At 35.3% G+C, this 13822-nt stretch overlaps 1 protein-coding gene across 5 annotated transcripts in view; it reads left to right on the forward strand.

Moving 5' to 3' along the window:
* The window catches only part of ANO3 (anoctamin 3), a 207369-nt gene that overhangs the window by 119553 nt on the left and 73994 nt on the right, over window positions 1-13822 (forward strand). For 4 of the 5 annotated variants that reach the window (XM_061356554.1, XM_061356556.1, XM_061356557.1 and 1 more), the window contains exons 2-4: window positions 1662-1874; window positions 2423-2491; window positions 13038-13174. In XM_061356554.1, the coding sequence (XP_061212538.1) occupies window positions 1662-1874; window positions 2423-2491; window positions 13038-13174 (419 nt within the window). The remainder of the gene's footprint in view (window positions 1-1661; window positions 1875-2422; window positions 2492-13037; window positions 13175-13822) is intronic. The other variant, XM_061356558.1, reaches the window with a different exon arrangement.

The raw sequence follows: 13822 nt of genomic DNA on the forward strand, positions 1-13822 counted from the left end.
TGTAAATAATTATCACACTCAGGACAGAGACAGCCAGTCATACAAACGAAGTGTCCTGGAATAGTGCATACTACATTGAAAACTGAATATTTTTTAACCACTGTAGCACAATGTCAAGTGATTTAAGGGTTTAAAAATCTTATACTACATTTTAGCAAGTGCCATAAAATAAATTCAGTATTATACCTGCTAAACCTACAGTTTGTTTTTCATTTCAGTGAAAAAAATCATATTGCCAATTTTATGGGGTTTAATTAAATTTCAGTATGTTAAAGAGAATCATAGAATGGTTTGGGATGGAAGGGACCTTAAAGCTCATCCAGTTCCAAACCCCTGCCAAAGGCAGGGACACCTTCCACTAGACCAGGTTGCCCCAAGCCCTGTCCAACTTGGCCTTGAACACTGCCAAGGATGGGGCAGCCACAGCTTCTCTGGGCAACCTGTGCCAGTGCCTTAACACCCTTATTGTAGTAAGTAGCTAAGGTTCTTCTGCAAGTAGCGTAAGTTCTAATGTGTGTTAGTGTAGTAATACAAAACAGTTAGCAGAGTCTGAAGGTCAGCAAGAGCTGAACAGAGGAGTAAACTGATCCTTTTTTCTCTGAAAAAATTGACTTTTGATATTAATTTTAATCTTATTAAAATGTGATGTTATTTACAGTCAAGCTTAGATGTTTAATATTTGTTAATTGGAATTGGGTACTGGAGACCTCTGTAGCTGATGAGCTTACTATATTTTTCCACTAGAAGGCCCATGTGAGAACAGTAAGAATACTCAAAGTAATAGTGGTTTTTATGCTAAGTGATGAATATGATGATCTTCAAGGAATAAACTTGACTCAAACAGGGAGAAATGAGTACTAGGTTACCTCCTGTTAGCCTTTGGTGGATAGTAGAATGGTAACAAAACAAAATCTGCTTGTTTTAATCACGTGTTCATGTTACAATAATATTTTCAATATTCAGGACTTTCTGCAGGTTTACGTTTGGTCTCTTTTTACATTCCTGTTCCTTTATGAAATACCTAATTTTAAGTGAGTGTGTGTATTTGAGTGCCATTAAATTGTTTCTGGTCTACATTTTTGTAGCTTAGTGTAATTAAACTAGTATTAACGAGAATGCTTTCATAGTGCTGCAGCTGCAAATGATAGAATAACTGATACCACACAGCTGACTTGTGCCTCTGTCAGTGTCTAGGTGTCTGAACGTAAAGCCAGGCAACACACGGTAAAACCCCAGAGTGCCATGGGTCCCAGAAGAAAAACTAGAAACAGTGAATAGATGCAGTAAATAGATTGATTAGAACTCAGAAACAGCTCCGTGTCAAAAGAGAGGATGTTCATGAATCCATCAGGAAGCTTGTGAATATCTTTTGCTTGTATTTGATTGGCTTGTTTGAGGGATTTTACTCACTTCTGCTACTGAATTAAGATTTTGTTTAGCAATAATAAGGTGGATGACAGTGCTGTCATTTGCTTCCAAATGACTGTATGACATACATATCACAGTTTAGAGCATTTTGAATTCCAACTGTGGGATGTTGATGGAAAGGTAGGTGAAGAATTAAGTAGATGAATCACCCTGCATTTTCATAATTAACCATCTTTCTTTGCCATTTGCATAATGTGGCAGAACTTAGGTTCTTGTTCTTTTGGCTTTTTCAGGTATGAATACAAGCAAGAGTGAGACAGTGAAAGAGCATCCATTAAAACCCTCTCGAAGATCTATGCCATGCCTAGCCCAGAGCCAAACACATCCTCAAAGTCTGAGCAAGCATTCATCTTTTCTGCAGCCAAATCGTGTGCAGCCACAGCCTCGACCTCAGCCTCTCAGTGCAGGAACGTCTACAGCTACAATGGATGTAGTGTCAGAAAGAGGTAGGAGTGTTTTCTCTTTCAGGAGCTTGTTCCAACCCTGGGAATGAAAGGGATCTATGAGAATATGACTTGATGTCCTGTGGTGTCTTAAATATAATATTTCAGTATATAAAGGCATCTGATAAGCTTTGGTTTGTCTAGATATCTACAGTTTGTTGGAGAGACCCTTTTGGCATCTAGACAGCTAGAAGAGCTATGGTACTAAGCTGTTGAGTGAACCTCAATAATGTTTGAAGTGAGGCTTAAGCTATTCTGTTTTTCTTTTTTTCCCTTCTTACTGAAAACAAGACAAGAATGTGCTCCTGTATGTTGGGGAATAGCGTAAAGGTTCCTGTAGTTTGTTCAGAAGAGAGAGAAAAAATAAATATTAGGCTTTTGGCAAGAAATGTCTTTAAATATGAACATGTAGGAACAGATGCATTCATTCATTCATGAGCAGAATCAGGGAAGATTAGTATGGAGATTGTCACTGACAGCTTTAAAAAGTTTAAAACTTTTTACTTGAAAAATACATATGAATGCTGATATGAATATTGCATTTATTTCAGCTAAAGTGATGGAGACTTTGGAAAACTTGCTTAAGCTGTCTAATACAGAATATGATGATCCATTTTTAGGTAAGTTTGTGTTTGAACTCAATAATAATTAATGATTCTTTGATTACAGTTGCAGTACTTAAATGTGGAAAGACAATACTTTCCCTCAACTGCCAGTTTTTTTGAAAGTGAAGGCTAAATGTGACTAAAGAAATACATGCTATTTTAGATTTCCTGATACTTTCTCACCTTTTGGACTAATAGTGAATAGAGACTAAAGACAGAGAAGTTGGGGTTTTTTCATATGTTCAGTGTAACCTTTTCCCATAACAATCTTTTCATAATACAATCACTTGGAATGTCTTTGAAATTCCTTTGAAATCGTTGTTATTATTATGTGCTGGTTATTATTCCTGTATAGTCATTCAGTATAGTCATATTACTCAGTATTGTCATGGCTGCAGTTCCTATGTTGTTGGTTTTGCTTTATATATTCATGTATGTCTGCTTTAGATGTTCATGTATAAAAAGTGTTCCAACCTGCAAAAAAAACTAAACCTGACAATGCAGAAGAAGAGCTGTAATTGGGGCATATTTATACCTGCATTAATGCCATTTTGATGCTTTCATTAAGTCAAAGAAAATAGGAAAGGAGTTAATAGTCCCATCCTTGCAACTGCAAAATGAATCTGTATATAAAAACACAACTGATAATTTGCAAGCTCCAAATTTAACTAATTTTTAAATTCTCTGGCCATTTATTGGAATAAATTACACACAGGTACTGCTGCACCTTGCTCAAGTACTGTGAAGGAACTTTTACTCACAGTCAGTGTAGCATCACACTAGTAATCGGATCTTTATGCTGAAGGAGGGAGATGTGCTTTCAGAAAGCTATTTCTGCTCACCTTTCACATGTTTTAACATTGATTTTTCTTGACGCCCAAAATACATGCTAGTTAAGAGGTTCTTCAAGGTCTTCCAAACGGGTCACAACTGGAAATGTGAGTGAAGTTGATAGGTCCTCCAAAACAAAATCAAAATGTTCCAAAATCATGATACGGACCAAAAATTTGGCATGAAGATTGTTTAAGAAAATCGTGTCTAAGTAAGGTTCCAGTTGAAGCTCCTGCACTCTTTCAGTATAATTGGTTTGATTGATTTGGTAGGCAAGCACAGGTACCTGAAAATCTCATTGTTTATGATTTCCTTCAGTTTTGGGTTTTTTTTTATATCTGGTTCTATATTTTACTAATTGCTTACACATACATGTGCTGATACTATTACATACCTATGTATGGCAGAAGTAATTCTTTCTAACAGTGATGCGCTGCTTTTAATTCACATCACCTAATTTTAACCTGAAAAGAAACATAGAGGGGGCTCAGTGACTGAGGAAAAGACAGATGAGTATCCTCAGAAAACCACTGTATTAAACTTTGGTGTAGATATTTCTCCTCTCTGACTTCAGCTATGCTTTTTGAAGAGACAGATTTTACCCTGAATCTGGAGGGTTAAAAAAAAAAAAAAGGAATCTTGCTGCTTGAATCTTGATCACCAAATAGGTGAAAATGCTGCAGCAGTTCTTCTTTTTAGTTAGTACTCTGGCATTTTGATTGAGTTTGCAAAATCGACTGATTAATGGCTATCATCTTATTAGTGAACCTTTCCAAACTGCTCTCCTGAGAGCCTGAAAAGAATGCTAAGTTAAGTGCATGTGGTGAATTTTTAATTAAGCTGCATCATGGAATTGTGCATAAAATAGGCCAAATGGCTTTTTCCTCTTCCAGCATTGTGTCCATAGACAAACTGTTGTCTTGTGAGAAAGGGATTAACAAGTGTCATGTAAAAGACTTCTGTGGAAACTTTCTGTTTTGTTTTAGTTGACTACAGATAAGACCATATATCTATTTAACTTATAAAGTAAGAAGATAATGTTTCACACCTTTGTTACTGCTAACACAGGCATATGGGGTCAAGGATGTTGCGGACTTACATTCTTTATCCTCTGTCAGTTTTAGGTGGTGTGTTTCTAATTTGAAGAATCAGGCAATTCAAGTGAAGTTACGTGCATTGAGGTTCTGCAACATATTTACATGAGCTGTGAGGTTTCAGATGGAATGCTTAGTGCTTAGCCAAAGCTTCATGGAAATTTCCACCTATTGAAGATTATAATCAGAGCTTTTTGATTTGCCTAGGTGGAAGTTGCCTACTGCTTGGATCTGGACATTAAGTAAAACATTATTCTTTACGTTTCTCAAAGTGGTCATAGAATTTGGTGTTCAGAGAAGAAATCATGTTGTTGCTTCTACTTCCTTGAAAGTTTTTTTTCCCCTGTATATTTGCATTATGGAAGAGTATAAAGTTCTAGTTAAAGTGACCTCTGTCACTTGTTGTGACTTAAGTTCACAAATAAGATTGGAGTTGCCACTTCATCAAAGACTGTTAATCCCTCCAGCTCTACTGCAGTTTATTTTAATATTTTTACTTATCAAATGAGTGAAAGATTCCTGCTTTTTGACTGTTAAGAAAATGTCTTTTTACCTAAGAACTCCAAGAGAGGAATATGCCTGCTAACCAATATAATGCAATTAGTGAATAACTAATAACAGTGAATTTATTCATGACAGCACAATCATTTTTGTCAGCTCATTTAGCTGCAAGTAACTAGCCAAATCCTATAAAGCATACACATGGGGAAATTTTCTGAATAAGCTTTTTTGATGAGAACACTCCTGTTTGTCAAGACTTTTTTGGGATTACTTATACAAGGTTAGGAGGGGGGGCAGGATTTCTGCCATGGGCGAGACCACTGTAGAGCAACCAGTACTCTTCTGCTGAAGCTGTGCTAGGGAAGAGGGAGACTAAAGTTTTTTCCAGTTACTGAATTGTACAGAAAAGACCTTCATAAAGTTGCAGACTGTCTTGAGGCAATACTTGAATTTTTTTCCTGAAAGATGCCTGAAGGTTTTTTTTCTAGTATGAAATGTCAAGGCTTCAGAGCAATTTTCATAGGCACGGTAGAAGTATTTCCTCTCTAGGTATATAGTCTTTGATGCCAGATGTCAAAGATGATGCTGATGTGAGACAACAGAGGCATCCAGGCTAAGTATCAGTGTAGTAGTTTAGGTAACAAGAATATACCTGGGATACTGAATTTACTTTGACAGCTCTCTCATGTTGATGCAATAGTGACAAATACCTAAAAGGCATATATTAGCAAAACAGGAAAAATATTTTTTGTATTTTTTTTAGAATTGTTATGATCTTTTAAGGAGTAAATACATGAAAAATTAAAATACCTGTGTTGTATCTGTGGATATGTGTAAATTTGTGTTAAAAAAGAATCTGGATGTTAAACTCTGAACTCATTTGTGCAACAGTATAATTCCAGTGTCATCCACTTTTTAATACATTAGACAGTCACACCAATGACACTCGGAGATTTGACATTCATTTTATCAAAGGGAATTCAACATTATATTTTTCAAAGTCTTTTGCCTGTGGATACTTGCTTAACAACATCAATGAATAACACAGATGCATATTTATATTACATTTTGGTTTTACTGCACTTTGTTTTTCTTCTGAAAGACATGCCCAGCAGTTACTTTGATTGTGCCAGGTTTTAAATGACATAACTTTAACTTCAGTTGCTAAACTTGTATCTTTCCTGGAGCTACCAATAATAGCTCAGGGCTTTAGTTGTAGCTGGAAAAAGGAAGTGGGGTACAATTTATTCCTAGTAGCCACATAGTAGCTACAGAGAGTCACGTTAATAAAAAATTGTTTTCCTCTAGAACTTTTTTAATGAAAATTCTAGCAACATACAAGAATTTGGCATACATTAAAGTTAACTAATGAGTTAGTTAATCTAGGAGCTGCTCCACTGGTGTATGCACACTTCTGTGTGTACATGTATAAAGAAACATTAATTGATATATTTTTAAAATAATGCTTTATTTCCCTTGAAGGCCATCATATGCATAAAGGGAGAGAACCTTATCTTTGAATGATCACAGACTTGGCTGGCCATCTTTTCTAAAAGAAATCTGAATGTAAGCAGTTTTGATGAAGGTTATTTGTTATTTGAAGGTTATATGAAGGTTAGTTGAAAAATCCTCTTTAGTAATCTCTGTTAAAATTATAGGAAGTGGCTACAACATACCTTTTTGGAGTTTTGAGTTTGCTTTAGAAATCAGTCAAATGATTTTAAAAGAATTTGGAAGTTTTTCATTGAAGTACTCAAGGTGAAGGGAATTTCCATCATTTGCAGGAGAATTTGCTTTACTTTATTTCAGTAATAGCTCACATCTTCTAGGAAGAGTAACTTTTTTCTTGCCACAACTGAGATAAATGCTCTTTTCTAATGCATGGTGCAGGTGAAAAGGAACTGTGTAAGTTATGAAAGCTCACAAACCCAGTAAATAATACACCACTGAATGGTCTGATCTTTTCTCAAATTATCCTTTGGATTTAGCAAAAGGATTAGAAGGAGAATGGCAGTATTCAGACTGTTACGTGTTTTTCCATTTACTATGTCCCTTTCTGTTGTTAAAATTACTATCATTGGTGTTGCCAGGTTTCATTTCTTTTTTTTTATGTTCAGTTTCAAGCACTGTGAGCCAGATTTACAAAAGGGATTTCTTACTATAATTCACATTAATCACAGAATCACAGACTGGTTTGGTTTGGAAAGGACTTTAAAGCTTGTCTAGTTCCAACACCCTGCTACGGGCAGGAACACCTTCCACTTCCTCTGGGAAACCTGTGCCAGTGCCTCACCACCCTCACAGGGAAGAACTTCTTCCTAATTAATGCCTTTAAAAGTCCGGTTTATCACATACATGGTTGGAATTAGATAATCTTAGGGTTCATTCCAACCCTAACCATTCTATGATTCTGTGCCTGAGCCATCAAGATTTTTCAGGAATTAAGCCATATTGGAAATCCATTTAGACCAGAAGAATGACTTGCGAATCTGATTGATAGTCTGCTTGTTAACTTAAAAATCCAATTTGCTCTTTCTAAAACAAGTGAATATAGAACTAGCTTTCTGCATGTGTAAGTAGCTTTCTGCAGACCCTACAATCAGAAATTAGAGAATCTGCCCTAATTGTTAGGCTGAAATATTTAATTTCAAATAAGATGTAAAAAATGACTAATGGCTAATATAACCAATACAAATTGGATTTCAGGTTTTGGATATGAGTTTCTGGTTTTAAGTTATTTGACAACTAAACACTCACTAGCAAATAAATAAAAATAATTAAATTATTCTTTTTTTAATTCTTTTTTTATTTATTTTGTGAATTAGGTTAATTATGAGGGATTTATGCATAGTAACTAATCCTCCTTAGCATGAAATTAAACCCTTCCTATATAGGAATTTGATCATGAATGATGTAGTTGATAATTTTCCTATAGCCTTATAGTCTTCATGTGTTCTGATTCTAATTATTACAAAGCTTATGTACAAGAAACTCCCTTAATTACATGCCGTGATATAACATAGTGAACTGAAAAATTAAGACCTGAATCAAAATTAACAATCCAACAAAGTACCAGCATGACTGCGTGATAAAAACTTTCATCTTTTTATTACAGATCTTGAAAGTGAATTTTGGTTAAGTAATGTTATAATAAACCAAAATAGACAGAATAACCTATGCAATACATACTATATTGACATGAAAGGAGGGACTGAAAAATCACAGAAGATATGACTCCAGAAAGCCAGGTTCAGTTTCTGCTTTGACAGAAATGTGATATTTCCATTGTGACTTTTAGAATCATTTGTTCAGAAGCTTGTGTTCCTTGGGCAATATCTGCAAAGGTAAGGGGCTATCACGTCTGTTCTGTTGTGAGATGGCTGGAAAGCTGCATTAGGTCAGTTTTTCCTATACCTGATCTGTGAGGGAATTGTCCATCTTCCATGTTAGAGCTTGTTCCTGCCTGGAGAGCTGGCAGCATGGCTGGAGAAGCTGTGATCTATTATCAACATAGTGCTTGGCAAAACGTAGTAAGGATTAGTCTTTGGAGTTAATATTGAGATTCAAAATATCAAAGTGCTTTAGGCATTTAATCTGCCTGTTGTGATTCTGTACCTCTTAACTCCTCCAAACAGCCGTAATACCTGACTCCCCTTTTTAAAAAATTAGAAATACTCTGTGTAATTGTTATCACTGTCTGAAAGGTCATGAGAAACTGTACATTAAGAAAACTGTGCTTGTCTGTTATGGTAGTTTTTTGATATCTAGACACACATACTTAGGTAACTGAAAAACCTTTCATGTTATGTATATAATATAGTATTCCAGGTACACAGCAAAATAAAATAAGATGTAAATCCATCACAATGCTACTTATCCAGGTGTCCAGTGATATCCTTCTCCAGGTTATTTGTTGTTTCTAGAACTAAAATTAGGACAAAAGGGGATTAATTTATTGACTGATAATCTCTTCTTACGAAAGCTTTTCAAGGCCCATCTGCAAATGTGTAAAGCCTTAAAGAAGTGAGTCAGGCATCATCATATCACTGTTTGTGAAACAGACACTATTTAGGAGTAATCTTAATATTAATTTTCCCTAAGTATGACACATTGCATTTGAGGAATACTTGCTTTTTTGTTCCAGTTATCTGAAATGTATCGGTGGATTGCATGTTATGGGTGTTTTTTTCCTCTAACTGTTATAAATAAAATGCACTCTTGGCCCTTTAGGCAAGTATGATGGAAAGAATGGTAGGCAAGCATTTAAGACCCCAAAATAGAAACGTGAAGTGTGGACCTAGAAATCAATATTTAAACAAATGGTTCTGCATAGTGAGGTAAAAGACTCCCAGAGCTGAAAGTTTCTACTACATTTTATTGTACAAGTGCCCTTGGGGCAAATCTTAATGTTGTGTATCAAGCATAGCAAAATTGTATGTCAGCAAGTGTAGATAGGTTTTGTGATGTATGAAGGCTGAAGTCACTCACCGTGTCTCCATGTTACAAGATAGCAAAACAAAGCAACTACTGGGATGGAGAGATCTGCTTGCTTAATGCTTGAACCTTTTTAAAATTACTTTATACTTGAGCGTAAATACAAGGTGAGGATACGCATCACTTAGTTACATGTTCAGCTGTGCTCACAATTATATATATATATATGAGTGAATCTGCTTTAAGTACGTACCCAGTTAAAGAGAAGTCCTTGACTTACTGAATAGTTTGCATTGTCTTCTCTGAAATATGATTTAGTCTCTGCCTCAGGAATTAGAAGCTGTAGTCCTTTTCTCTGATTTAATATCCTCATCTTTATTTAGAATACAGCCTTTAATGATTTTTTTAAATAAAAGTTTTTATGTGACAACACTTCAAAAAGCTCTCAACTGCCACAATTTTTAATTAACATAACTTAATAACTCAAATACATCAGCAAACTGGCAGTTAAATTGCAAAGCCAACTAATGGAGATTGTGGAGGAAGTGATGGCAGAAAATAGTGTTACTTTGTAGACAAATATGTAAAAATGTTAACACAAGTTTAGAAACTGCAGTTACTGAAGAAAGACTTGAGTTAAATCACTGTCTTGTGATAAGCTTTGGTGATGCTAGGAACAATCAGCTCAAGTTAATTTAGGTTCTGTAAGTTTATCAGTATGTAATTTTGGCTTGATGGGTGAGAAAATTAAGGAAGAGAGACTTTCTTTTTTAATAAAAGTGGTGGATACATTATTACAGGAAAAGCACCCCATCATAGAAAAATACAAATCCATAGTCAATGCTGTTGGTGGCAAAGCTTCATTTCTGCTTTTTTCTAAACCCAACTTGTTTAATTCTCTGTTCTTTAAAAACTTTAAAACTAATCAAAAGAAACTTCAAAAAAGTTCAGCTTAAGAAACAAAATGAGCCAGCTAAAACACACACTTTACAATTGTTCTTTCTAACCTCTTCTGGTATAGAGGTATGTTGTAATCCACTGAATTTTTACCTTGAGCATAATTATTTATGTTACAGGTTTTTCTAAAATATATGCTGCAGAAGAGGTAAATGGCGCTAGTTGTGGAAAAACGACGGGAGACGAGCCCATCCTCTAATGCAACTAGTCTCGTTTATTGAGCGTTGGGTTACAGGTTATATAGCGTCTATAATGAGCTCATTATTGGTTAATTGCTAACCGTCGGCGCCGCGCCTTTTGTGGTTAACTTCAGCAATTTAGAGCCTCTTTTACACCTTGTTATTGTAATTAGGGACTTTCCAGCCGGCACAACGACCTTGCCTATGATTGGTTGCCTGGCTATTGCTTACACCTTGCTTTTGTTACTGGCCCACAGGTCGTTAGTGCTTTTCATGCCCCCGCTCTCCAAACCATGTATCAGTAAAAACTCCACAGCTAGTCTATTCAAAGTATCTACAAAGCACACTTTAGGTGTCCTGTTAACGTTAATGTCTCAGACTACATGAATGTTAAGAAAAATGAACATTTTTAAGATAATTCTAAAATATGGATTAGGTGATGTGTCTCCCAGACATGTATAACAAATGTTGATTCAAGTGCTGTTTAAATGCTATGTTTTAATCTTCATTCCTTCTTTCCTCCTTTTTTTACTTTTGGGGACATTGCTTTAGGTGCATAGAATAAGTCATCAGCTGCTCAGAGATATAGTAAGAAGTGTTGTTCAATTTTATGTAAGAAATGCATCTCTTTAATTCTAAATGTATTTTTATGGGGTTCTTTGTTGCTAAAACCCTTTTGTGCTACATTTCAAGCAGAGATAGCAGGTATCTCTAGGTAAAAGGTGGTATTTATTTTTTTTTAATGGAAAATACATGCTACACTTCAAAGCTGTGTCCTTGAAAACATAAAAAAAGATTAGCAGGTAAAAATATGTTGACTTCTAAGGGAAAGCTTGTTTCATGGCTTTAAGAAGTTGAAAAAACATTAGATATTTTTGCAAAGCTTGATCTTTACTAAAGCTGAGAGCTCATCACATCTGGCCATGAGTAAAATCTTGCTTAAGTATCCTGTTTTCTACTTTGTATACCTCCTACTTGAAACCTACTTCACAGTCATTTTACTGAATTAATTTCTGTGGACCAGAGAGTAGCCTGTATACTAAGATTAAAACATTGCTTAAAATAAAATCCCCGAGTTTGGTGCTCTGACGATTAAAACAGGCTATTTCATATATAAAGAAATCCCTTCACAGATGTACTGAGGTTAATATAAAAATCACAAATTGCCAGGGCCTCATTTTGTGTAACCATTATGCAAGTAGCTCAATTTCAGAAAGAACAGCCCTTGGTAAATGTTCCGGTGTAATGTTCCATCTCAGAAATATTTAGGCTATGTGAGATAATTGTTGTTTGGGGTTTCTTTTCTGTAGTACTTACTGTGGAGAATTTAACTGAACAGCTAATTGAAAAATACTTTGTTGTTGCAGATGAGCTTTTATGAATATAAAATTTGGGAAGCTCAAGATTGTGGTTCCCACAGCAACCATGACTTGTTTCTTGGCATCTGTTTAGTATTTAGAATAATTGGGCTAAATGCTGTTCCCAGTCCCCCTGACTTTTCCCATGTTGATGTGAAAGCTGAGATGGGAACTTAAGTCAGTATTTGTGGATAACTTTTTTGTCTGAATATTTATTTTCAACTTGTCCAAGATATAATTGTGTGGGAATAATTATTCCATCTTTTTCATCTTTAAAATATTTTTTCAAGACTAACCATTTTCCAACATTCATTATAACTTACATGGTCAAATGCTGCATAGACATTACCCCTCATTTTACCCCTGCTGGGTATGTATGGTAAGTATTGTCATAATTTTTTGATGGAGAATGTGCAAGGAAATTACATATCTGAAAAATGTCTCCCTTCTGAAAGAGGCTGTAGAGTGACTCAGAGACTTATGTCCTTCTAACTTGCCTGCAGTGGTGATTCAGGTGGAAATTTAGTCAGTGAGAGTGAATCTTTGTAAGCTTTGAGGATGGTCCTCAGTCATCTGCAGCTCTCTTTGGGTACTCAAGTTTCAATAGAAACTTTTGTTGAGCAATTAAAAATCCAATGTAAACACTTTCTTCATGGTGTTAACTGTCTTCTATCACTGATAGGGACACCTCTTAAAATATGTTCTCGAGTGGTCACCTTAATATGCAAATTTTCAAATACTGTGTCCAAGTATGAGCAGCATGAGTGTAGGCCCATCAGGCATTTTGATTGCTTGTTTAAATTTAAAGCATGGGAGGTTACTCAGGTCTGCAAGATGCACCTTCCTATTTGACAACATGTTCTGAGTCTGGACAAGTCTAAGTCAAGCACAAAAACGTTTGAATATTTGCTTTATATTGTGTTAGGGTTGTTTTTTAGGTGCTGTGAAGAATGTTGTGGGCTTTTTCAATTTGTATGGTAATAGAAATGTTTCTATAGGCCTTCTACTAAAAAGAGAAGTCACTTCTAGCTTAAGACAGAGATGATGACATTTCAAGTAAAAAAACTTTTGCAAGAAGGGGTAGACTAAAAGTTATTAAAATTTGGATAACTAAAATGAATATTCAACTCTGGCTCTAACAATGCCGTTAGTTTCTCTCTTCTGTAACCTAAAATGAGTCCACTGTTTTCTTTTGTTTTTTCTTCAGGCATAGGAAAGGAAAAAGACACATACACAGATGATTCAGAACATGGAAATTATGATGCTCGTACAGATCAGTCATTACTTCTTCAAAACAAGCTTACCAGGCAGAAAACAGAAACTCGGACCAAATCGTCTTTAAAGGTAACAGACACAAACCTTTATTAAATCGTATCAATTACCAGAATGTGCTTAAATATTTTTAAGATATAGTTTTCAAGGGATTAGGTAAATTGCATCTTAAATAGGCATCTCCTGTTAAAGAAACAATATAGGAATATTATAGTTTGACCTGCAGAATCAGTGAATGGAATTCTCTGTACCAAAAGTGACCAAAATTATATAGAATCTAGGGTTCTAATGATTTCTATCAACTAAACTAAAGCTAAAAGGCAGTGGACTTTTTTCAAAAAATTTGTACTGCCCAGGATTTAAGACCTAGGTTTCCCAGCATGGTGTGAAATTCATGTCAGCTGGGAAGCCGCAAGAAATAATGAGAGTTTAGAAAAACTATGTTCATGTAGTGAATAATCTAAAGGGTAGGATTCTCCATGTAACCAAAATCCAAATGATGTCTTTCACAGCGAGTGAAAGATAAAATCCACTTGTGTACAGGAGAATGTAAGAGTATTTTTGGGACCCCCAACTAATGCACTAGAAAAGCCATCTTCCCCAGTGAAACTGACATGTTATCTTGCTTAGTAGTTACCTAATCACAGTATTCATCACAGTGCATTTCCTACGGCAGTTTGTCCACTATAATGCCAAAGAATTAGGATGGATTTTCATTTC

Source organism: Neopsephotus bourkii, unplaced genomic scaffold (assembly GCF_033783945.1).
Source record: "Neopsephotus bourkii isolate Nb327-2 ecotype Australia unplaced genomic scaffold, CSIRO-AGI_Nbou_v1 NB_860, whole genome shotgun sequence".
Lineage (NCBI taxonomy): Eukaryota > Metazoa > Chordata > Aves > Psittaciformes > Psittacidae > Neopsephotus > Neopsephotus bourkii.